At 49.8% G+C, this 26,040-nt stretch overlaps 2 protein-coding genes across 5 annotated transcripts in view; both read right to left on the bottom strand.

The window, feature by feature from the left end:
* The window catches only part of FBXO41 (F-box protein 41), a 36,676-nt gene extending 14,797 nt beyond the window's left edge, over positions 1-21,879 (bottom strand). For 3 of the 4 annotated variants that reach the window (XM_036874009.1, XM_036874008.1, XM_036874011.1), the window contains exon 1: positions 12,725-12,984. The gene's annotated coding sequence lies outside the window, so the exon portion shown is untranslated. Of the gene's footprint in view, positions 1-12,724; positions 12,985-21,816 lie in introns of those variants that run through there. The other variant, XM_036874010.1, reaches the window with a different exon arrangement.
* Positions 19,646-22,185, bottom strand: EGR4 (early growth response 4). Its single transcript, XM_036874012.1, has 2 exons — positions 21,817-22,185; positions 19,646-21,417 (listed from the first exon to the last, which is right to left on the bottom strand). The coding sequence occupies exons 1-2, from the start codon at positions 21,950-21,952 to the stop codon at positions 20,102-20,104; spliced, it is 1,452 nt and encodes a 483-aa protein (XP_036729907.1). The 5' UTR covers positions 21,953-22,185; the 3' UTR covers positions 19,646-20,101.
* Positions 22,186-26,040: the final 3,855 nt, after the last annotated feature.

Here is a 26,040-nt window from a genome sequence, read left to right as displayed (position 1 = left end):
TGCTCTGCCCTTTGCTTCAAGGGCCATGATACCTGTCTTCTCCAGGTTCCTTCTGGCACAAGTCACCACCCTTCCTGGCATCCCACTCCTGGTCACCCTGAACGCCTGCTGCCCATCCCCCCTCGTCTCTGGCTTCCGGTCACCCTTCCCCTGCCTTGTGGGATCCCTACCCTATTCTTCACTGCCCTCCTCTTCCTAACTGGCTGTGACCAGGCTTCAACCACCTCTGCTATCACTGTGCTCTTCCAAGTCACAGACCACCAGCTAATCAGACAATGTAGTTGTCATCAAAGGTCCTCACCTACTTCGTCCCTTGGATAATACTACTGACTGCTCCATGTTCATAGGCTGCCATGAAGCTGCCCCGTTTGGGTTCTCTGACCTTTTCTTCTTGCTGTCTTCCTAATCTTCCTATCTCCTGATTGGAGGTCTGCCTTCAAGCCCCCTTTGCCTCTATCTGGTTCACTCCCACAGTCTGGTTTACTCACATCTTTAAGCCTTGACTCTCAGCTCTACCTCTCCATCCTGACCTACTCTTGAGTTCCGTTTGCCTTCTGGCTTTCCACATGGATGTATGGGTGGATGCCTGTTCCCTTTGCCAGCCCAGCACCCAGTCGTCCCCCTGGCAACAGCACCCTGCTTTGACCTTGGGGAACCATCCTTCCTTCCCCACTTTCTCAGTCCATGTGGTCTGGGTGGCGGTTGATGGTTCACCCTTGCTCCATGGGTAAGAATGTGATATAGGCCTGGCCAATCAGAGTCCTGAGATGGGCACAGATCACCCAACTTGAGTCAATGAGTCATTTCTCCGGGACTTCTCTGGCATTACTGGGGAAAGCATCCTCTTTGGGCTCAGGTTTCAAAGCTGATGGGGAGGGCCAGAGCTGTGAGGGCCATCTTTGCCTCCTTTGGGAGGAACCACCTGGGAATGAAGGCAACACAGACAGGTAGAAGTAAGATGGAGAAAGATTCCTCACACTGTGTGAGATCCTGGTCTGTTCAATTGTGTGAGCCAATCAATTCCTTTTGCTTTAGCCAGCTGGAGTTGGGTCTGTGTTATCTGCACCAGAAAAAAATTCCAAACTCAGAAATTAGAATCAGAAGTCAAATTTTTTGGGAAAAAATTTTAGAAGGAATTAGCTGAACTAAGAGGGACAGTACCGCTTCCCCTGCTCAGAAGTTGGTGAAGCCTGCTACACAGCAGCAAAGCAGCTGATTAAACTCTCCCACGGCCTCTAGAGCTCAGATGTTCCTACCAAGGCTGGAACTTTAGCGGACTTGTAGAAAAATGTCCAACAAGAAAGAGACACACTCTGGCTAAAAGGGGCCCATCTGAAAGCAGAGAGGAAGAAAATGCTCCTTTGCCCAGAGAGGCCCTTTCTGCCTGAGGCCAGTAATTCATATGGCTGAGAGTCAGATAATTAAGAGCCAGTTCTCCGCTTCTAGCTAAAGTCAGCTCAAGCAAAGACAGGCAGGCTGGAAACACAGAGGGAGACAAACCTGGGGCCTGATAGGCTCTTGACTCCTCAGGCCCTCTTGAACCCCTCCTGCTGTGCCCTCCCAGCTCAACAGAGGCAACCGTTGCTTCCAATACAAGCAGCCTTCCAGTGGGATGCAGCTTCAGGGAGAAGGGGCAAACGAACTCTGCCTCTCATCATAGACTAGGAGTTTGCATTGCCCTGCGGCAGAGGCCTAGCTAGAGCCACAGAACCACGGGCTCCTGGGACAGGCAGAGCACCAAGCCCTGTTGCTAAGAGACAACTGCTCCTCCTCCCCCAGCACCATCACCAGGGACTTGATTCAAGAATTATAACTTTCAATGGGTCTCTAGTTTGGTTAATAGCTCTGGGGATGGCTGAATACGAACTGACTGAGAGCTTTCTAATCATTAAAGGGATTGTATTGCCAGGAAAACCCCACAAACCTGGAAAACAAAGGCCAGGGATTACTCAGCCCCTAAAGTTTCCCACCCCCAAACCTGCACCAATGGGAGGTGACCCCTCAAAGCCCCTTTTGCACATGGCCACAGAGCATGAAGGATAAGGGATGCTCTCCGAGACAGCAGAACCAGAGCAGCCGATAGGTGGGCCAGGGAACCTCATCCACGCCGACTGGTCAAGCATGTGGACTGGGCTATGGACTTGTGACCCCTGAGTGTTCTCCCTCACCTCCCCTCTTCAACTGGGAGGGTTTTGTTCTTTCAGTTATCCAATTTTTCTTCCATCATTGTAGTTTGGCCATAAATTGAAAGACCACGAGGGGCTAGCTCAGTACCACGACAGATACGATCTTGAATTGGGGCTGGGCATGGTAAGTGGTGAGAACTTGGAACGTCTCCTTCCGGAGGTGGGACAAGTGTGTTTTAAGTTTTGTGAGGGACAGTTGCATTATGATAAACAGAGAAAAATTTTAAATTATAGGAGAAGGGGGATCTGTCTAGATCTTGGACAGAGGTGGAAGGTAGTGGACATTTGTTGGTTTTGCTGCTCAACTCCAGTCCCCCTTTGTAGGTAGACACCCCAGTTTTCCCTTGGAGAACCGTTCCCCGCCCCCCACTCTGAGTTGATGTTGTTTGGGTAGGGCTGACCCCACCCCCCAGGCTCCAGGGGAGCTCATGTGACCTTGGCCTGTTCATCAGGCACAGTTATCTCTCTGTACTGGGCGAGCTTCCTAGGCCAGGCCAATACAGCCACTCTAGACCTGTGCTCAGCCGGCACAGTGTGAGGCTGGAGCTGCTGGTGGCCCTTTCTGTCCTCTCTCTGGGTAAGAAGAAGAAAAAGACTCCTCATGACATCCCTTGAGCACCCAGATCCAGATGTGCCAAAAACGTTAACCCAGGACTTGTCAACTGTGTGAGGCAGCAAATTTTTTTGGAGATTAAATCATTTGAATTGGTTGCCAGTAATGAGGCTCTAAACTACCACAATGACCCACAGCGTCAAAAAACAAACCTTGGACTTCCCTGACCCACTCTCCAGCATCCCCGTTTCCCTCAACAGTGCCACTGTCCTCCCAGGCACCCCACAGCCCTGGCCATCTTGATTTTGCTGTCTGCTAGCCATCAAGACCAGCTGATTTTTCCTTTGAATTCTCTCAATGCAACTGTTCTCGTCTCATGCTTTGTGGTTCCCCCCACCCCTGGACTGCTAGTGCAGCCTTTGGTCTTACAGCTCTCTACCATCCTCTATAAGGCACCAGATGCCTGACTGGAGATAACTCCTGCTCGTGATCCTTCAATGATGCCGATCACCTGTCAGCTGCAGCCAAACTCCAGAGCTTCCTGCTTTGGCCTTGATGTACTCTTGCCAATTTGAAAAATGTCCTGGCTGTTTCACTTGCATTTTTTTGATGACTAATGGCTGGACATTTTTTCACAATTTATCAGTCATTTATATCTCTTTGGTGCCTTGACTATGTACTACTTTGCTCATTTTTATACTGAACATACATCTTTTCTTGTTGATTTTTGAAGTCTTATTTATAATATTGATCTTTTGTCATTTATATACTACAAATATTTTTCTCGAGTGTGTTGATTAGCTTTTACTTTTGTTTACGGTCTTTATTGATATACTAAAGCTTTAAAGTTTCCTTCAGTAAAATCTTTAGGATTTCTCATTTTGTTGTCATGCTTAGGAAGTCCATCCCTATCCAAGGATTATATAAGCTTTTAGTACTTTGTGAGCTCCCTTTTTTAAAAAGTCCAGAACGTTTTTTAAAGTAAGGGCTTTAAACAAATAACCATAATATTATAACTGACAATGACTGGTAGCATGCAAATATTTCAGGCTGTGTGGTTTCCTTTATACACTGGACTTTTCATCCATCTAGAAATTTTTGGTATGCATGGTGAGACAAGGATTTTAAAAAACCCAGCTTTTTTGTTATGGAGATTTTCACACATATTCCAAAATAGAGAGAATATGATGATGAACTCCTATGTACCCATCATCTAGCTTCAGAAATTATCAACTCGTGGCCAGTTTTTTTCATCTGTACACTGTCCTCCGGCTTCACACCTCCTCCACCTCCACCACTGGATAATTTTGAGCAAATCCAAGTTATTGTATCATTTCATCTAAAAGTACATTAGTATGTATAAGATAGGGACTTAAATTTCTTTTTAAAAACTAAATATTAGTCACTGTTCTAACATCACCATCTTTTAGGTATATTAACACTCAAGAATCTGAAAAAGTTGGTATAGACGATCTTATTTACAAAGCAGAAATAGAGACATAGACATACACAACAAACGTATGGATACCAATGGGGAAAGGGGAGGGTGGGATGAATTGGGAGATTGGAACTGACATATATACACTATTGATACTATGTATAAAATAGATAACTAATGAGAACCTACTGTATAGCTCAGGGAACTCTACTCAATGTTCTGTGGTGAGCTAAATGGGAAGGAAATCCAAAAAAAGAGGGGATACATGTATACATATAGTCGATATACTTTGCTGTACAGTAGAAACACAGTATCGGGGACTTCCCTGGTGGCACAGTGGTTAAGAATCCGCCTGCCAAGGCAGGGGACACGGGTTCGAGCCCTGGTCCGGGAAGATCCCACATGCCACAGAGCAACTAAGCCCGTGCGCCACAACTACTGAGCCTGCGCTCTAGAGCCCGCAAGCCACAACTACTGAGCCTGTGTGCCACAACTACTGAAGCCCGCGCGCCTAGAGCCTGTGCTCCGCAACAAGAGAAGCCACCTCAATGAGAAGTCCATGCACCACAACAAAGAGCAGCCCCCGCTCGCCACAACTAGAGAAAGCCTGCGCGCAGCAACAGACCCAATGCAGCCAAAAATAAATAAATTTATTTTAAAAAAACGTTAAAAAAAAAAAAAAAGAAACACAGTATCATAACGCAACTATACGCCAATAAAAATTAAAAAAAAAAAAAAGCGAGAGGAAAAAAAACCCCTCAAACAGTAGCCTTGAGGGGTAAATCCAAAAGATGGTTCTCTGAAAAGACCAACAAAATAAATAGCCCTCTGGCAAATCTATTCAAAGAGAAAAAGAAAGAAAACAAATACATAACACTATAATGAAAAGAGGGATATAACCACTGACACAGAGATTTCTTTTAAATTACTGAAATGCTACCAGTTACAACCCCTGGCCCAAATTTTTGAAAATCTGGATGAACTGAATGCTTTTCTAGGAAAATATGAATTATCAAAATTGACTCAAGAAGAAATAAAAAACCTGAATAGACTAATGGCTATAGATAAAACTGAGGAAGTTGGCAAAGTGACCAGGTGTATATTATAAGGAGAACTTGGTTCACACACACACAACTGTTCAGGAACAGGGTTATTCTTCATGCGTGTTCAGCCGGCTTTCTGAGCGCCTGTGTGTGCCTGTCCATCTCAGCTAAGCGCTGGTCCTTCCTGTGGGGGAATCTTGCCTACACAGCACCTTGCTAGCCAGGCTTCTAGAAGAGCAGGGGAAGGGGGAGGCGTGGGGGTATAGGCCTGAGTGTGGATGTGCAAGCTAGAGGAAGGAAGGGGCTTCTGGGATCCAGGTGGCTCTTCACCTGAGGCCAGCCCACCCCACAGTTTCCCTCCATCTGCTGGAGCTGAGGAATGGCTATGAATCATTCTTAGGAATATTTCTGCCTAGATCTACCCACCTCCTCAGCATGAGCATGAAGCTTTGCCTGAACGCAAGCAAGAAGGTGATGGAGGGAGGAGGGGAGAGAAGGAATGGGCAAAATAGAAGTGTTGTCTATTCAAATTCCATCACAATCCTGTACTGTGATCACCTTGACAGAACAGTCAGAGATTTTCCTTTGCATTCTAGTCTCCCCAAATCAGCAACCTCTGCAGACCTAAGACCTGCCTCCTTTTTCAGCCTGGCCCTGCCTCCTTGCCATCCTCAGAACTTGTTATCTCCTTCCCCCATCTCAGACGTCTATCTCAAGTCTACTTTCTTTTTTTTTTTTTTTAAATCTAGGGGGATTCCAGGGACTCCAGTCCCCAGTCAATACTATTACTACCTAATTTTTTTTTAATTTATTAATTTATTTGTTTTTGGCTGCGTTGGGTCTTTGTCGCTATGCGCGGGCTTTCTCTAGTTGCGGCGAGTGGGAGCCACTCTTCGTTGGGGTGCGCGGGCTTCTCATTGTGGTGGCTTCTCTTGTTGCAGAGCATGGGCTCTAGGCACACGGGCTTCAGTAGTTGTGGCATGCGGGCTCAGTAGTTGTGGTTCGCGGCTCTAGAGTGCAGGCTCAGTAGTTGTGGCACACGGGCTTAGCTGCTCTGCAGCATGTGGGATCTTCCCGGACCAGGGCTGGAACCTGTGTCCCCTGCATTGGCAGGGGGATTCTTAACCACTGAGCCACTAGCGAAGTCCAAGTCTGCTTTTTTTTAAGTCCAGCCCAAGTTTGTTTTCTTTGGGTAGAAGACTCAATCAGAAGCATTAGCTTTTTTTTTTTTTTTTTTTTTAAGGCTTTCCAGTGTGTGAGTTTCATCTCCTCAAATAAGACCAACCATGTCAAGATGTGTGTCTTCTCTGGCTCCTGTCTACTGTCACATTTTCACATGTTGACTCTGCCAGAAACACAGATAGTCTTGCATTTTCATGGCCTCCACTAACATGTAGTCACTGGGAGTTCCTGCAGTGAACATTATTATTTTTATCTGCTCAGCAAGTCTTCTTCACCTTCTGGTAATAGCAACATCTCATCTTCTCTTTGGTGAGCTGCCCCTCCCCACTCCATGTGGTTCTGACAGGGCTGCCAATCCCAGTAGGGTGGACCCAGACCTGACCAATCACTGTACCCCCATCTTCTTGGCCGTCATGATTCCTCAGGCTGAGCCAACTGAATCCTTCACTGAGAATTTATATGAAAGACTGAGGAGTCCTCTTGACTCTCTGGGATGACATGCTAGGGATGATGAAGCTGTCTATGGCCTTTTGCAACCTCCACCCATCACATGGAGAAAACCCATGACTGGTGGGGAGAAAATGTGGCAACACTCAGAATGAAGCTGAGTCAAGAGTTAGAGAGTCTTCACCCACTTTTTTTTAAAAAATATTTTTCTTATTTATTTATTTATTTATTTGGCTACATTGGGTCTTCGTTGCGGCACATGGGCTTTCTCTAGTTGCAGTGAGCAGAGGCTACTCTTTGTTGCAGTGCATGGGCTTCTCATTGCGGTGGCTTCTCTTGTTGCGGAGCACGGGCTCTAGGCATGCAGGTTTTCAGTAGTTGTGGCACGCAGGCTCAGTAGTTGTGGCCCGCGGGCTCTAGAGCGCAGGCTCAGTAGTTGTGGCGCATGGGCTTAGCTGCTTCGTGGCATGTGGGATCTTCCCAGACCAGGGCTTGAACCTGCATTGGCAGGTAGACTCTTAACCACTGCACCACCAGGGAAGTCCTTCACCCACTTTTGAGAACCTGCGTACAGTTATGCCCAAGATCCACTCATCCCTCTTTTTTCCAGTTATATGAATTGGTACATACCCTTTTTTTGCTTAAAATAATTTGGGTTGGGTTGGATTTCTGTCATTTGCAATCAAAAGTCTTAACTAATACCCTTATAAATCTGTATTTCAAACCTAGAATTCTCTCCTAAACACTATTCCAACATGAATTCATTCAACGTACATTTACTGAGTACCTGCTCTGTGCCATGAACTATACCAGGTGCTGTGCTAGGGATGTTGAGGACACACAGACCTACAAGATCCAATCCTTGCCTTCAAGCAGCCTGTGATCTGGGGCAGACTAAGGGATTGGATGGTGTAGTCATGAGATAAATGTTATGCCAGAGACTGGCACAGAATTCTACACTTAGCTTGAGGAACTGGGGGGGGTTGGGGAACCCCTAGATGTAGTAGCATCTAGGCTGACTCTTTCTTTATTATTAATTTTTATTGGAGTATGGTTGCTTTACGATGTTGTGTTAGCCTCCACTGCAGGCTGACTCTTGAAGAGCAAAATAGAGTTGTCAGGTGAGGAAGGGCAATTATAAGGTTGGGGAGGGGAAGAAACAATCCTGAGCAGCAGAAAGAGCACACACAAAGGCAAGGAACTGAGAAAGAGTATACCTCTCACAGGGAAGGAAAATGTAAACTCCATGAGGGTAGAGACATTGTCTTTCTCGATCACTGCTATTTCCCCAGCACTTAACAACAGTGCCCGCTAAGTGCTCAGTAAATGTTTGTGGAATGAAGGGATGGCAAGGACTTAATCAGATGTAGTTTAGAGAATGGACTACAGAGGGCCAATGTCAGGAAGAAGGCTACAGGAACACAACACGGAAATTGTTAGCCAAGGTAGCAGGAGTGCAAATTGGGAGAAGGATGGATCTGGGAACAATTAAGAAAGGAGAGGGGAGAAGGCTTGGTGACAGAATGACTGCGGTGGGTACGAAAGGGAGGAGTCAAGGCTCAGGCTCAGGTTTGGAGTTTGAGCTTCTATGTAGATGGGGATGAGGCTCAGTAAGGAGGGAAAATGAATGAGGGCAGGTTTGGGGGAGAGAGAGTGAGTTTGGTTGTAGATTCCATGAGTTTGAGGTTCCAGTGGGCTTTGGAAATAGAGATATTTGGTACATAGTTTGCAATATGCAATATGGAGCTGAAAATACATTTTTGGCAATTTAAGCGTAAAAACAAAAGTGGATGAACAGGACCACGGAGAGGGTGCAGAGAGAGGAGAGCAGGGGGGGAAAGGTGGACCCTCAGAGAGACAGAGGAGGGAGAAGAACCAAGAAGTTCCTAAGAACCAGCAGCAGAAATGGTTATTCTGGCAGGAAACCTTAGGGAAGAGAGGATGTCATGGATGGAAGGAGTGGGAAGGAGTATAGAAAACAGTGTAAACAACAGGAGTTGACGACTCAGGTCAGAGCAGAGGTGGAAAAGGTCCACTAGTGACTTTAGAGAGGGCCACTTTGATGAGCCTGGCTGCTGTGGGTTGAGAAGAGAGTGAGGTGAGGATGTGAGTAGACGCAGGAAGCTCAGCTGTGAAGGGAAGGAGGCTGCATGGGAGAATCAGAGACAGTATTGAAAATGAAAGACACCTGAACATATTTAAATGCTTCTTAGAGAAAACCTAATTTTAATCTATACCATCACTTCCGCTAGCCTGAGGCATGGATAACTCAATGCCTCAGACCTGTAATTTATAGCAATTCTTTTTTTAAAAGTGTTTCTTAGAAGCAGCAAGTAGGGAAGACGAAATGGATGATATTTCAATGTAGGCGGCTGAGAGCTTAATATGACCAATAGTGAACTCATGATACCACAATGCTCACCCTGAAACCTGCTTCTTCCCCCTGTTTCCCATCTTGACCAACATGCTCATTGTCTACTTGGCACCCTGCGTGCAACCCCCAACGCATCTCTGAATTCTCAAAGTCCCCCTCAGATCTCATCAGTTGCTGATTTTTGTCAACACTATCTTCTAAATATTTGACTCTATTTGTTGCTTTTCCTATAGCCCTTTTCCTATTATCCTCTTCTATCTGGACATTGATACTGTTTCTAACTGGAGTCTCTAACTCCTCCAGCTTTGAATTCTCATGGTTTCCTCAAAAAGAGATCCAGTCATGTCACTCTTCTTCTTCTAAAACATCTCTGAAGGCAGGTCATCTTCTAAGAATTCAAGTCCACCCTGCCTTGCCTGCCCTCAAGGCTGACTGGAATCTGACCACCACTCAGCCTTGTCGGCCCTAGCTTACGCTTCCCACGTGCATCCTTAGTGAGCCCTATGGGGCTTAGCTTCACTGAGAAGTGCCATGTGATGTCATATCCTTGAGTCTTGGCTCATGCTGGTCCCTCTTCCTGGGACTACCTCCTCTAATCGGTGAATTCTGCAGGCCCAGCTCAGATGCTACCCTTTCCATGAAGCCTTCTACCCCCTCCTCCAGCTCAAGTCACATCACAACATGAATCACTCCTCACCATAGCTCTTCACACATGGTAACAAGTATCACATACTGGATGGTCATGGACCTGTTTGCACATCAGATCCTACCCTTCACATACATTGGAGGGCAGGGGCAATGCAACTGACTCATCCTCACACCTTCCACACACACAGTAGACCTCAGTATATTCTTAGAGGAATCACAATGAATAATGGAGGATGAATTGATTGATTTATGTAACCAAAGGGATTTCCACCACTCATCGTCATGGAACTGGGTGAATTTGGTTACAATTAAATCAATCCGAGAATCACCTTGAATAACATTTGCTTCCCCAGCTCTGCAAGTCACCCACTGGGAGGTAAGAACTTGCTGTGTCTTCTCAACACTCTCTCTCTAGCAGAGCTCCAAGGCTTAGGACTTGTCTGCTTCATTCTATTTTATCCACCCAACAAAAAGATGTCAAACACAAAGGCCCATGCCAGGCACTGAGGACACAAAGATGACTAAGACAGTAATGCTCTCAAGGTGCTTGCAGTCTAATAATCAAAGCAGTGAACATTGACCTACTAGTTATTCTGGTGAGACAACATGGTTTTCACTTAGCTCTCACGACAGTGCTGCCAAGTACGTAGTATCACCTCCAGTTTAGGATGAGGAAATTGAGGCTCAGAGTGGCCAAATCACTGGTCCAAGGCCAGTAAGTGACTTAACAAACTGTTGCTTTGGTGGCACCCAATGAGCCATGCCTCCCAGAATTCTTGCCCTTATGCGGTCCTCTCCCACACTGACTCAGAGCTTGGCCACGTGACTTTGGGCAATGGGACATTAAAGCCTGATGCAGGCAGAGGTTTGATAAGCAGATCCATAGAGCTTATCCTCTTCGAATACTTCCTCTTGGGATCCGGCTGCCATGTAGAAAACTTGAGCTAGACTACTGAGTGATTAGATGCCACGTGTGGAAAGGCCCTGGAGGATGAAAGGCCATCTTGATGTTCCTTTCCAGCCAGTCTCTCTCAACTGTATGCACCTGAGAAGGGGCAAGCGAGCCCACAGTCACAGCCAACCCACAGACCATAATAAATAATAAATCAGTGTAGTTTTAAGCCCCTGTATGCTGGAGAGGTTTGTTATACACCAGTGAATAACTGAAACAGTGACAAGCTGGGATTTGAACCCAGTACTATTGGACTGACTTCAAAAACCATGCTCTTAGTTTCAGTACTATGTTCCTTCTGGTTGGGAGTGGAATGTCATACCAATACTATAATATTCATAGGTTGGCCCATAGTAGCACTCAATAGGTATTTGTTGAATGAATGAATAAAGGGTGTGGTGGGCGACCAGAGAGGTAGGAAAGTCCAGGGAATTCAAAGGCAGGTTGGCAATTACCTTTCCACAACCATGACCCCCTTTCCCACTACAAATATTCCAAAAACAAACATTCCCTAAATCTAGAAACAAGTATGTGGATATCACCAAACTCCCTCTCTCGGTCTCTTTCTCTGTTAAATTCAGATCAGGCAAAATTGAGAATTTCACAGAGTTTGGTTTTCGATGTTCATTCCCCTTGCCCCCAACTCTCTACCATGCCCCTGGCATCTTCTCTCCCTCCCACCTGGCCTTCTGGGCCCAGCAGCTCTTTCTCCCTCTTTCCATATAAAATCCACACGCAGGAAAGCAGAGAAGGTGGAAATTACAAAAATGGGGGAGGAAGATTTGGATATTAGTAGATGGCATTACAGGCCAAAGAAATGAAACTGTAAGCTCAGTGCTTCCAGGAGACATCTGCCAGCAGGTGGAGGAGGTATTTTAAGGATGGGGAGCCAGCTGGAGGTGTCCCTGTGGTTGGGGAATAAAGGAATGCCCCCTGAATCCCCCAAGAAGGCAGAGGCTCTGGCTCTCCACACCTGGGGCTGTGGCCCAACATCTGTAGCTCCCAGAGTAGTCACTATAGCCTGGTGAAGACCCACAGGGGTCACTGTGTCCAGTCCGCTGCTTCTTGGCAGCTCTGACACTGCCTCTTCTGTTCTAAGCTCCCCCTCATTCTTAGGCTCCTGCAAGCATGCACACACACCCCAAGGTCACACACACATGGCTCCAGCACCTGGATCCCACACCCTGAAAACCATCTGGGCCCTTCACTGCAGACTCAACCTAAGGAGAGAGCAGGCCCCACTCCTGCTCACAGGCAGACTGTGGCAAGTGCACACAGGCACCGTGGCACACACTCACATGCAAAGCAATGCAGTGGGGAGCACACATCCAGACCACTGTGGGCACAGTCACCGGTGGAGGCACTGGGATATGAGGAGACATAAACATGCGTGCACACACATGCACACCTCCAGACCATCCAGGCTTAGCACACGTGCACAGGGGCACCCAAACCCTCCCACCCTCAGACACCCGCACAGGTGCCCAGCCAGGCCGCAACACCAAGCCCCTCCCCCACCCCTTTTCAGAAGCAGGTGGAGAGGGCTGGGGTTTGAGGGCGTTCTTCCTCCTCCCTCCCTCTGGCCCCGGCTCTCCAAGGTCCAGAGTCCCAGTGGGATCTGGAGCCCGCCCCGCCCCCCAGCCTGGCTCGAGGAGCGACTGGCGAGAGGGGGGATGGGAAGCCTGGTCTCAAATCGTTCTGATTTTAAGTCCTTAAATTAACCCCTTCCTTGCCTCTGCCCTGGCCTGGCCTGCCCAAATCCCCTCCCCCGCCCCGGTCCGGGAGCCTCTCCGGCCTCCAGAGGGCTGTGGGAGAGAACCAAGAGAAGGCGGCAGCGGCTGGGGTCCTCCCTGCCTTCTCTCCAGGAGCGGTCCCGCAGCACGCCCGCGACTCGCCCTTACCTACTCCACCCCGCGACGAGGCCAGGCCCCGCGGCCCTCGGCTGGGGGTGCAGAGGCAGCCCCCGCGTGCCCGGGCCAGATGCAGGGCCGCCTCGGGGCCTCGGATCTCGTTCCCCTCCGCTGCCTCGGGTGGCCGCCGCGGCTTGCGCCCCCGCCTCCCTCCCGGGGCGGGGGCGGCCAAGCCTCCCAGCCAGTCGCAGCGGGAGGGGCACACAAACAGGGTGGGGGAAGGATGGAGGAGGGAGGAGGGGGCGCGCGGCCCGAGGAAAGGAAGGGAAGGGGGAGGGAGGTGGCAAGGAGGTGGGGCGGAGCCGGCCCCTCCTCCGGGGCGGGCTCTCCTGCGAGCTGGGGAGCCGCAGATACCGCCAGAAGCGGCTGCGCCGGGACCCCACGTTTTCCGCTGAAGGTGGCTTCGGTGGGGGAGGGGTCCGCGGCGCCGCCCTGGGGGTGCAGGGGCCTCTCCGGCCACGCTCCTCCTGAGTCCCTGTCTTCCGGGGTCGCGGCACCGCCCAGTGCACTCTCCCTGCCCCGGGGACCTCCGGTTGTGACCTCTGCTGCCCACCTTTAATCCGAACCTCTCCGCCCTAACCCTTCCACTCTGGCTTGGGCCTGCTGCCACTCGGGGCACATCCTGGGGTGGGCGATTCTGTGGGTCGGGAAGAGGGCCGGCGCGCTGCATTACTCCTGGGATCTGCACCACGGGCTCTATGCAGCCTCCTGGGACGCGTGCCTGGCTGTGCACTCAGCGACCCCGGGTCCGAGACACAGTCTCCGGGGAGACTGCCTGTGTCAGTCCCCTCTGGGCATCCCTAGGGAACCACGGGAACTAGGAGTGTCTTCGGTCAGACTCCGTCATGTCCCGGACCCAATCTTGCCCTTGAGGGTGCCGTCTAGGAGCACGTGTCCCCGTCACAAATCCTATCCGGGACCTGGTGGAGGAAGAAAGGGACAGTGGGCTCCGGCCCTGGTTCCTTCCCACCCACTCCCACCTCAAACTTGGTTAGGGGAGAAGCCTGGCTCCCTGGGACTGGAGCACCTAGAGGGCCCGCCCTTGGCTTAAGGCCCATCCAGCTATTGAAGCAGGAGCAATCTGACTGTCCTGGGCTTGGAGGAAGTTTACAGGGCTGCAGTGGGTAAATCAGATAGGGTGTTGGGGCTACTAAGCCCAGGGCTGAGATGAACTGAGCTTTGGATGAGGAAAAGAAGAAATGGCATTTCAGGCTAGGGGTAGTGCTTGGACAACGGCAAAGAAACTGGCTTGCGCAGGGCTGAGGTCCAAGACCACCAGGGGTAGTACAGCTGCAGCAGAACAGAAATCCAGCATAGCCCCAGGATTCTCCAATAAACAAGGCTGATGGGGACTTTTCTTGACCCCATTCTATTCCTGCTAAGGCAGGGGCATTGGGCATTTAGTATCTGGAGGGATAATTCGTAGAGTTGTCAGGTGGCTTTTGAAGAAAGGCAAATTTAATAAGGACCCAAGCCAGTCAGTTCAAACTTCCCTCCTCCCCCACATCTTCTCTTCCTACCCCTAGCTCCTGAATTTCCTTTCTCCCCAAGAAAGTCTTAGATTGAGCAAATAAGAAATCACTTCTCCTAAGACCTAAGTTATACCAGCTCCTATTAACCAAATGCTGGGCATTACACTAATCATTTTTATGCATATCATTCAATTGTCAAACCTATTGAGTAGGTGTTATTATTATCCCCACTTTACAGATTGGGAAACTAAAGTTCAGAGCTCAAAAAAGGGCACAGTCAGGATTTGAACTCAAGTCACCAAATTCCAAAGTCTGTGCTTGAATACAGTGCCCTCCTGCCACCCCTTTGCTGTATTAAGCCCACTGAGCCTTCCACTGCCAAAATGAAGATTTTCTAAATCCACCTGCTTTTGCAGACTGCCAAAAATATCCATATATTGTTTTTTCTTCTAGTGATGTTTGTTCTCACTCTGTGCTTCCTATGAATGTGCAAAACCAATTTGAGGGACTTCCCTGGTGGCGCAGTGGTTAAGAATCCGCCTGCCAATGCAGGGGACACGGGTTCGAGCCCTGGTCCTGGAAGATCCCACATGCCGCGGAGCAACTAAGCCCGTGCGCCACAACTACTGAGCCTGTGCTCTAGCCCATGAGCCACAACTACTGAGCCCGCATGCCACAACTACTGAAGCCCACGTGTCTAGAGCCCATGCTCCGCAACAAGAGAAGCCACCGCAGTGAGAAGCCCACACACCGCAACGAAGAGTAGCCCCCCACTCGCCCGCGCGCAGCAACGAAGACCCAACACAGCCAAAAATAAATAAATTTTAAAAAGAACAAAACAATTTGAGGCATGCTTGTGTATGAACACGTGTTTTCGTGAATGTGTACATACATGCATGTGCATACAGGTGTATATCTGTGCATATGCACATGTGTGCATTGTTTGTGAGTGCATGCATGTGTGAATGTATGCATGTGTGTACATGTGGGTGTGCTTGTGCATATGTGTGTATATACGAGCGAATGCACACGTGTATGTAAGTGGGCATGCATGTACTTCATGTGTGTATTCGGGCATGCATATGCACACATGTGCATATGTGTGTGTGCATGTGTGCCCAGGCTACATTTTATGGACAACAGTTCCTGCTTGGTTGTTATGGGAACCACAGTTCTAAAAATGTTAAACTGAATCCCACTCCATGTGGGCCAGAAAAGCCAAAAGGGAGAGAGAAAGCTGAATGACAGACACATCTGGGGACCCAGACCTGAAGCAGAGAATCATGGGCTCAGGAAGAATTAGACAGGCACAGACCATCCAGAAGTGTGGTCCTACTCATGGGACCCCGTGGATTGCATCGGTGCCTCAATCTTGCTTCTTCCCATCTCCCTCCTGATCCTTTCCCAGTTTCATGCTCTCCAACCACCTTCCTTCCTTCCTCTTTCCCCTTCTCTTTTTCTCTTCTCCTTTTAGCCAACCAATCAACCCAATAATTAAGCACTTAAGGTGTGCTGGGCAGAAGGCCTAGTGATATGGTGGCCACACATGTGGATGATCAGACAAGGTCTCTGCCCTTGAAGGAGCTCAACGGTGGGAGGGTTTGGACAATACGTAGTGGGGAGGAACAAGCACAGAGCAAACGGAGAGACTACAGAGGAGGGTGGACGATAAGTTTGTATCAGATATGGAGGGCTTTAACTGCGATGTATTTTTTGTAGGAAGGTGGAAATTGTGGTCAGTTTGGGATAAAACACTATGAATAATGGTTTAGGGAAATTACATCAGTAGCGCTGTGCAGTGTGAAACGGAAGGAGAGAGAATGGAGGCAGAGGGACCACAGGAAGCAGTTTGGTGTAGTGCAGGCTTGTTTCAAACAGGGCACAGAGGTTGGGGTGAAGAGGGAGGAAGTAGCGCTCTGGGTTGCTTTGTCAAACTCTGCCTCATCAAGATTCTTATTGCTCTTCCCTGTCTCTCCAGGGTGAGAGCCAGGATTTGAGTGAGGCTTTGTTACTAATGTGCATGTATCGAACTCCTCAGTTGCACTAGAAAGGAAAAAAGTTGGGAACCACGGGCCCAACATATGGTAGGCACTCAGTAATACTTGTGAAACAAGTGGATATATGGATATGCACTGGTCTTGGAACTGGAAAGCCCGAGTTCAAGGCCCACTTCAGTCTCTCATCATCTGTGTCCCCTTAAGAAAATCCCAAACTTCTTGGGCCTCAGTTTCCTACTCTGTACAATGAGGGGTCAGACAGGATGTTTTTGTAAGCTCCTTCCAACTATTATGTGATGTCATAGCCAAAGTGTTTGTGTATGTGGAAGGGGTGGAATGGACTGAGGTGCTGGCAATAGGAACAGAGAGGATAAATGGGGGAAATATTTTAAAAGAGGAATCAATATCTTCTGGCTTTAGTCTTCAGCAATACTGTGGAATAAACCAAAGTCCCGCCTGCTAAAGAATGCATGGACTGATTCACAAAACATAACGGACATCTGAAATGCTTAGCTGAGCTTGTAAGAAAGGGAAAATCTACTTGGACCGAAACAAGGGAACTGAGACCAACAAATGTAAGCTCAAGATGTGCTGTGACTAACCCCAGGAAGTATAGGGAAGGAATACCTTCCCATGTTGCTTGTCTGTCCTGACCTGGGCCCTGGGTGGAGAAGGGGGAGTTGCCTCTGAGAATTTATAACTACTTGAGTTAGAGTTTAAACTCACAACACCTGCATAGTACAAGAACCCCAAGCCAAGAAATTAACATAAAGATTGGTCTTCGTCGGTTGATATTCCTGGAATGCCTGGCAGAAGAAAGCACAAAACTGCTCAGGAGAAACATACCCTCAACCCAGGCTACAGAATATTACTGACCAGGTAAATCCCCACTTAAGATGAGCTCACAAACTGAAAATTACAGTATGTAAAAGGAAACAATGTACCATGAATTAGAGTAGTTAAGACCCTTTAGAACTTCAATAAGATCCAGTAAGTCTGAGTGACAGCCTGGATGTGGGGGAAAGAGGGGTAAAAAATGAATCCCACAGAAGAACTGTAGTTATTTAGGTGATTTTGGGGAACCAAACAAATGATAGTCACCATTAGCATAAACTGGGTATATGGAAGGATGATTTGATTTTAGACAGATAGTATTTGAAATTGTGGTGAACATCCCCATATGGAGGTGTTCATTAGTCAGAACCATGGGCTTCAGCTGGAGTAGAGATGAGGGCTGGCTGGCTTAGAAGTCGTCTATGCATCAGTGATAGCTGAAAGCCTAGGAATTAATGTGCTCTCCAAGAAGAGTGTGGAAATGGGGAAGGAGGGGGCTCAGAACTAAGTCTGGGAAAACAACATTTTGAGGACCAGATAAAAAATAAGAGCAAGTAAAGAAAATGAGCTGTTAGTCCCCGATTATGTTTGGGTCCTGGGTTTGGGACGATTTTCTGATTGTTTTATTTAATTCTTTCCCATCTCTGGGCTAACATTCTTTTCCCTCAAAGTCCCTAGGGGAAGTTCCAGTAAATGGAGCAGTTTCCCTTGGGAGTAATAGGAGGGACTTCTCAGCTGGGAGTTGTAGAACCAGGCTGGGCCCTGGTACCAGCACCACTACTAAGTCACTTCTTTGGGGTGCAATTTTCTCATCAGTGATTTTAGGCCTAGGTGGGTATGAGGACAAGGTGGGGCACAACAGAGCTGATAGTACTTGATGGAATGCTGCTCAAGGGGGCAAGGGTGGACTGGTTAGACACCACCCACCTACAGCCTGTCTGCCCTTCTTCCTTTGTTCAGGTTGTGTGGTTTGGGACCAGTTGCTTGAAATCTGGGCCTTTATGCTCTTTCTTACCCTACTCTGCATGGAAAGTGAAGTCAGGTGGTCCATGCCTATAAGTGAAAGGTGTGGTCACTTAAATAGTAAGATAATGAGAGTCATCATCGTCTTATGTCTCCATGAATCTACCACTTCCCTGTTACAGTGCCTGATGGTCCATCATTTGAGCCTCACTACAGGGTTAAACATTGCCCTCTATAGGCTACTCTATTAAAATGTTAACTCTCCTAGAAGAGGTAGTATTGAATCCTTTACCACAAATTGGTTTATTAGATGCAAGGTACTCAACCACATGAAAGCACTTACCACTCAGGGAGAAAAATGGGTGGAATTCACTGATAATTGAATTGATCATTTTGTCTCTGGTCAACTGGACTGTGGGGGTGGAGGGTGAGCACATCTGAGAGTGAAGGGATGAAGTAGCCAAAGGATTAGAAGCTGGGTTGTTCTGGCATCCTAGGGCTGTAGGACTCTCTTAATTCAAGAATAGCTTAGCTCAGAAAAGAAAGAAGCCCCCAGACAGGCTCTATCCTTTCCTTAGCAGAGAGGAGTTGTTGGGGAGGAGAGATGGGAGCACAGCAGGCTTTTAATGCTCCAGCGTCTACCCAAGATCGCCAGAAAGAGTAAGAGCTTTTGGATTGGGAGTTTAGGGAGTAAAGGGGGGGAGAAGTTTCACCCATTCCCCACTTTCTCCATCACAGGATCATACTTTCCTCACCACCCTCCTAGCTCCACCGCCTGCCCCCCGCCCCGGAAAGCCATGGAAGTTTCATCTGGAAGGAGAGTTAGGGAAAAGGGGCTGTGGCCAGTGCTTGACTAGATGGTAAATGGGCTGCTGTGGGAAAAGCAGCCTCTGGCAAGCACCCTCTCCTTACTGGGCTTGGCTCTGCCCATCAACGGTCTAGCTGAATGCTGAGTCCCTTTTGGGCCTGACAGCATGTGATTCTCATACAGATGCATAGGCACTGGCTGGAGCCTCTGTGATACCCAAAGCTCTGGGTGTTCACAAGCAGCACTGAAATACTGCAGTCTTTTGCTGCTGTTGCTACTGCCTGGAGCTCCCTCTAGTTGCCAAATCTATTTCACCTCTTGGTAGGATGCCTTTCCAAACAGTGCTGATAAGCTGAGGTGCCGCCATTCTGGGGCTGGGAAAAAAACCACTGGCTTTGGAGCCAGACAGATCTGAGTTTGACCCTGTCTGTTCCTAGCTGGGTTACCCAGCAAGTTATGTACTTTGCTTCCTCATGCTGCACTCAGGATTGTGAGGACTAAGGAGGATAATACATGCACAGTGTTTAATACCTAAGCCTCTCAACCACTCTCAAGTTCCAGAAACACCTTGAACCCTTAGGTCAGCTATGATTAAATTCATTCGTTAATTCAGTACATATTTATTGAATGCCCACCATGTGCCAAAGTGCCTGACGGTAGGTGTGTAATGATGCCATGAGCATGAGGATCCCCTTTCTCTTCTGGCACATATACTCCTGGGGGAGTGGGTGCGGGAATGGTCAGGAGCTTGGATGGCAGATTCAGTAAGCTTTTAGCACAATAATTTTAATTGCAAAAATAAACAGTTTTGTCAACTGCTTGAGAGTAGCGTCTGCTTTACAAAAATGAACGACAACAAAAAAGGAAATAACCCCAAAGCAAAACGTTACAACCAACGGCTGCTGAAAACGACATTGCTGTACAAAACCCCGCGCGAGACCAGCTCGGCTCTGCCCCTGCCCGTCTCTGGGGGTCTAGGAGAGGGCGTGGGGCGTGCGCCATTACAAAAGAGAGTCTTAAGTCCCAGGGAAGTGCCTACTCAGTGGGTGGCCTGAGAGAACTTCCCTCCAAAGCGTGGCTGACTCGGAAGACAGCGCCCGGACCGCGGGAGCTGTCCATGGAGCTAGTGCTGTACGGGGAGTGTGCGGCGGGCGCTTCAAGGGAACTAGAAGCCGGACCAGAGGCCCGCCCTAGGGCGTGCCGGAAAAAAGTGGGCAGAGGAGCGGGGAGGGGTGGGCAGGTTTTCTCGTGCACGCCGGACTGCGGCGCCCCAATGTGCAAACCCATTTCACCCTCACAGCGCAGCGAAGGAGAGGCCCAACGAGTAAAAGCCAAGGCCCTTGAGCCGCTCCTCGGCGCGCGCCTTCTGCTTGAGGTGCACCTTGCTGTGCCGTTTCTTCTCATCGCTGCGCGCGAAGCGGCGGCCGCACACGTCGCAGGCAAAGGGCTTCTCGCCTGTGTGGGTGCGCACGTGTGTGGTAAGGTGGTCGCTGCGGCTGAAGTTGCGGAGGCAGATGCGGCACTGGAACGGCTTGTGGCCCGTGTGGATGCGCAGGTGGCGGTTGAGCTCGTCAGAGCGGGCAAAGCTGCGCACACAGCTCTCCACCGGGCAAGCAAATGCCTTGGCGTGCGGCCGAGGGCAGAAGCAGCGTGCGCTGCACTTGCCGCCCCGGCGCCCCTTGCGCCGCGCCTTGGCTGGGGGGAATGGGACCGGCGGCGGTCCTGGAGGCTCAGGCACGCCACTGCTCCCGGGGAGGTCCGCCACCAGAGGTTTCGGGAAGTCCGCCCCGGCGCTGCGGAGGCCCAGCGGGGAAAGCTCAGGCTGCGTACCATCTAGAAACTCTCCGCCTTCGCCGCTACTCCCTCCCTCCCCACTAGTAGGGGTCAGGAGCCCCGGGAGGCTCTCGGTTCCCTCCCCTAAGTCACCCGGGGCCAGCGGGAAAGCATCGTAGGCCCCCGTGGTGTACAGTCTGCTGGAGGGGCCAGCCGGCAGCTCCGCGGGGCAGCTGATGGACAACAGGTCTTCAATCTTGGCCCCCATCGGGGGGAAACGGGCCTCCGGGGCGCCCTGGTAGCCTCCCTGTGACCCACAGCTCCCTGGAGCCCCGGCTGAGAGCAGCTCCCATGGAGCGTAGGGACCTTTGAAGGCCGAGGCAGTGTCCAGCGCAGGAGAAGCCGGAGGAGCCCGGAGGCCGGGCTTAACGTCGGGTGGAGAGAGATGAGGCTCATACAGGCACTGTGGGGGGGCGCCCGCCGAGGGTGAGGCCTCCCAGAACGCCTCTGGGAAGACGGTAGCGCCCAGATCCGGGGAGAAAAGGTCTGGCGGACCCGGCAGCAAGGCGTCGGAGCCTGCGGGAAAAGAGGCGTCCAGAGGAGACCGGGATGCTGCCGCCTCAGCGCCCGGGAAAGGTGCCAGGCCTAGGATGCCCGACATGAGGTTGAAGAGTGCCTCCGGATCGTGCGGGTGTTCGGGTACTGCCTGGATGAAGAAGCTACCACTGTAGCTGAGGCCGGGAGGAGGCGTGGGCGCAGGCCCCTCCAGGAAGCAGGAGTCGGCTAAGTCCCCCCCGGCGCCGCAGCTGCTCAAGGCCCAGCTCAAGAAGTCACCTGCTGAGGAGGGAGCAGGAATCAGCTCCGCGCACATTAAAGACTGTGCCTCGAAGCCCGCAGCCCCTACCCAAGAAGCCCTTGGTGCGCACTGGCACACACAAAGTGCCTTTTGCACATTCTGATCCAGCCGGAGCCAGCATACGCCCCAAGACGCACATACAAACATGCACACGCAAAACACACGTGCAAAGGCAAAAGGACGCCTTGATACACGCACAGGTTCCTGCGGAGGCGCTGGAGGCCGGGTGGGGGTGGGATTGGGGGTGCGCACACACAGGACCCCCAATCTCCTTCCGCCCCTAGCCCCACAGCTCCAGCGTCCCAGTCCCTGCCTGTTCTCAGGCACCTTGCGTCCCCGCGCTGCGCCGCCGTCTGAGCACCCCTGGCCGCGCTCCTTACCTCCGGGATAGCCGGCGGCTGCGGGTGGGTCCCTGGAGGGCAGCCGGGTCAGTTCGGTACTGGGTTCAGAGCAACAGCCCTCGGTGGGCTTTACCAGGAGCGCGTCGGGGCCAGAAAACTCGCTAAGGTGGAGCATGGCTCGGCTGCGGCTGCGGCTGCGGGGCTCCGGGGGCCTCGCCCGCTGGGCTTGGGGGCGCGCGGATGGCCGGGAGGCCGACAGTCGGGGCGCCCCGCGCCTCGCAGACCCAGGCTCTCGGGCTCCTGGCTGCGGGCTCTCACCTCTGGGAAAGGGTTGGGGGGTGGTGGTGGCCGAGGCGCCCTTGCTCGCTGGGACCCGCCTCAGGTGGCGGTTCCTCGCCGGTCCAAAGCGCAGCCGGGCTCCCCCAACCCGCGGCCCCCCCACTTATATAGCAGCGGCGGCGCTGGCTCAGGGCTTCCGACTCCCAGGGCCACTGCCATTTCGGGAGGCCCCGGCCCAGCCGCCGTGACGTAAATGCCCAAACATGGACACAGGATGTGTACCGGGGACTCCCGAAAAGGAAAACTCGGGCTGTGACGTCTTCGCCACAGCCGCCGACGGGCCCGCGCCGCTGCGTGCGCGCGCACTCCCTGAGCGTGGAGCCCCGTGCGCGCCGGGACCGCGGGTGCGCCTGGCTGGGGCGCTGCGTCGCGTGGGTCTGGACGTCAAATAAGTGCACGTCTCTCCTGGAGGCAGAGGCCGAAGGACGGTTAGGAAAGACAGTGGGCTTAGGGATTCCACAGTTTGGGTTCGAATCCTCTCTCTGCCACCTTCTAGCTCTGTCATTTCATCTCCCCAAACGTCAGTTTCCTCATCTGTGAAATGGAGATACGTACGTCTACTTCATAAATTTGCTATAAAGATTAATTGGGTTAGAGCATATGAAATTCTAGGCACGGGGCACTCAATGAACCATAGAGATTATTGCCATTATTCATTATTTGCTCACATCTGTGTGTTTTTCATATTCTTAATAGTTTTTTGCTGTTTAGTTCTAGGAAAAATAACTTATTTAAATTAAAAAGGATCATATCGTGAGAGAAAACGTCAATTAGCACAGAAGGGTATATTATAAATTGAAAAGTAAAAGTCTCTCTTTTCTCTACTCACCTCCCTCCTGAGGTAGCCACGTCTAAATTTCCTGTGTATTCTTTAAGAAAAAAAATTATGCGTATTGCAAGCATACACACTGTCCTGCCATAGAATTTTCCCCCACTGACAATAGCTGAGAGATTGCTCCATGTGCAAACATAGAGAGGTTGGTCATTCTTTTGTAAGGCTGTATAGTACTCCACTGTAAGGGAGGTCAGTTTGTCCCCTATCCATTAGCGTATAGGAAGTTTCCAACCTTTTGCTTGTCATCGTTGTTGTAGTCCTTGAGTAAATAAATGTGAATGTATCTGTGGGATAAATTCCAATGAGTGTAACTCTGGATCAAAGAGTATGTAAAATTTTGATACAACTGGCAATTGTCCTCCAGAGAAGTAGGGCCAATTCCTGCTCCCTCTTCTCTCACCCACAGGGTTTGAGATGCTTGTGTAGTAAACTTTTTTTTCTACCTGTGTATAAATGACTTTACTCTAGGAGGGTTGTTCCCAGGAGCACACAGAGAATCTACAGGCTATATTTCCCTGGAATCAGTTTCTGGAATAATTGGGCTGCTTCTGAAAAACCTAAAAAAAATATTTCATAGCCTTATGGAAGCCGTGGCTATTAGCTGCAGAAGGCTAGTCAACTCCTGCAAAGAAGCCTGCCTACTCTCCTGATCTCATCTCTCTTCTGCTGTGGTTTTCCCTTTGTTTTATCTTCTCATCTTTTTAAATTTTTCATTTTATTTTGTGTTATAGTTCACTTAACTCCTTTCTGGACCAATTAGGGGATTAGGTATATACATGGGATAGTATGTTTTTCTTTATGAAGAGCATCAATTCTTGGGACTCTGGGTGCCAGAAGGTAGGAGGGGCAGGGCTGGGATTCCCTCTTGCTTCTCTACTTTCTTAGGAATGGGCACAAAGCCATTCAGGGGTGATGGGCTACAGCATGACTGGCAGTGTATCTCCCAGGCCCCCTTGCCCAGCCTCCTTTTTCAAGGGAGAGTGCCAAGAATGCCCAAACTCCACCAAATTCTCAGGTCTTTCACCCTGTGTTCATTATGCAAACATTCATTCATTCAGCTTCTCAATGTTTGTTCATTCAGTATTCATTCCTTAAGTGCTTACTATGGACCAGAAGGTGGATTTTGGTTTTTATTCTACAAGGACTGTGAGACCTATCTCCGTCGCTAGCTGCACTGTGAGATCCATCTCCATCCCTAGCTGCCCTACCCACCACCCCACAACAATGTTACAAGTGTGTTCACAGAGTATGTCATCACATAATCACCTGCAAAATACATGCTGACACACTTGCATTTATTCTCTTGTGTCTGGAAATCATGCACGTGCAGCATGACCTAACAAATGCCACAGACATAGTTCTATGTTAGCAGCACATGTGTTTCCATTTAGGAAATGCAGAAACCCAGCACTTGTCTGTAAGGATTAGACACACCAGGCAGCATGTCCTTTATACTCTATTTCAGACTCTGGGTTTGATTCTAATCCAAATGCATTGCTAAGGCCAGGTGATCCCACACCAGACATACAGGGCACACATGTCTCAAATCCATGCTGGCATCTTGCTGCCTGGGAGGGAGGGGGAGTGGAGGAGTTTGGCTAGGCCGGTGTCCAGGGCTCGCCAGGTTGCCCCGTCAGGCCAGATTGGCCAGCCCCAGGTTCTCCATCCCTCTGCTGTTCTTCCCTCTGCCACGGCATTCCTCCTCCTTCTTAGTCATGGATAATTCTCCTACTCCTTTGGCAAGTTCCCAGGCCATTGCTGCTCTTTGCCAAGGGCAGTTGGGCTAGGTCTGTGTTAAGACAAAGGTCCAGCTTCCTCTTGTTAGAGGCCAGGCCTGGAGGCAGAGCTGGGGAGGAAAGAGTGAATAGGAGAGGAGATGGGGGACACAGCTTGTGCTCTGGGTGTGGGCTGGCCCACATTCCTACCCCTGTGCCCCTCACCTTCAGCGGACACACATACACATACTCTCGCACATGGGATGGTTACCTCTGGAGGGCAGTTGCATCTACATTTGGCTCCTTGAGGGGGGAGGAGGGAATATAAAGAGGGTGGACATTTTGTAGCCCTTCCCAGCTCAGTCCATCTTACTCCCAAATTTTAACAGCTTAAAAATAGATTCCTGGTGGTCTAGTGGTTAGGATTTGACGTTTTCACTGCTGTGGCCCGGGGTTCAGTCCCTGGTCGGGGAACTAAGATCCTGCAAGCTGCGTGGTGTGGCCAAGATTAAAAAAAAAAGAAAAGAAAACAAGATTCTGGGCCCAGATAGAATAAAGGTCTTTGGGTGGGCATGGAAGAGAGAGGAGTTTAGATCTATGAGCTCTACTTTAATTCACACTTCAAATATAAAAACACGAATTTACACACAAGAGGGAAATCTCATACACTGAGCCCTCTACAAACATATCATTTAATCATTACAAAAGCTCTATGGAATAAGGAGTTGAAGACCCATTTCACAGATGAGGAAACAGACTTGAAAAGGTTAAGCAACTCACTCAAGGCTATACTTCTATTCAGTGGTGGAACTGAGAGTCAAGCCCAGGCTAGCCTACTCCACAAGATAATTTAAGAAAAGATCATTCATTTTACAAAAAGTTTAACTTTAAGATGGCTTTAGGTGGAGAATCTTCCTCTAGCTTTTCAAATGTGCAAACTCCATCTGGCTGGTTTCCATCCCTGCAAGAATTCTCTGGAGTGACTGCCATTAGGAACACTGTGGGTCACATCAGACACATGCTGAGGAGGAGAGCATGCCAGGTTCTTAGGAGCCATTGTGAAAGGTGGTGGTGGTGGTGGTGTGTATGTGACTCTGGGGAGGCTGAGAGGAAATTTTGGATTTCCATGGGAAAAGGTGATGGAAGGAGAGTTTACTTTCTAGACAAGCACTGAATAGACAATTACTGAATGAATTAATGAATGAACAAATTCATTCATCAGATGTTCATTGAATACAGCCCTGTGCCAGGGGCGCTGCATGGGCCCTTTGGATGCTGACGCTCATGTCGCAGTGGATGAGACTGGAAGCTCTGGATCCAGGGAGGGCGGAGGGAGAGGGATCAGAGAAGTAAGCCCCCCCTTTTCTGTCTCCT

The sequence above is a fragment of the Balaenoptera musculus genome, chromosome 13 (assembly GCF_009873245.2).
Source record: "Balaenoptera musculus isolate JJ_BM4_2016_0621 chromosome 13, mBalMus1.pri.v3, whole genome shotgun sequence".
Taxonomy (NCBI): domain Eukaryota; kingdom Metazoa; phylum Chordata; class Mammalia; order Artiodactyla; family Balaenopteridae; genus Balaenoptera; species Balaenoptera musculus.
The sequence above is the reverse complement of the archived record's forward strand: the minus strand, read 5'-3'. Positions and strand labels throughout refer to the sequence as shown.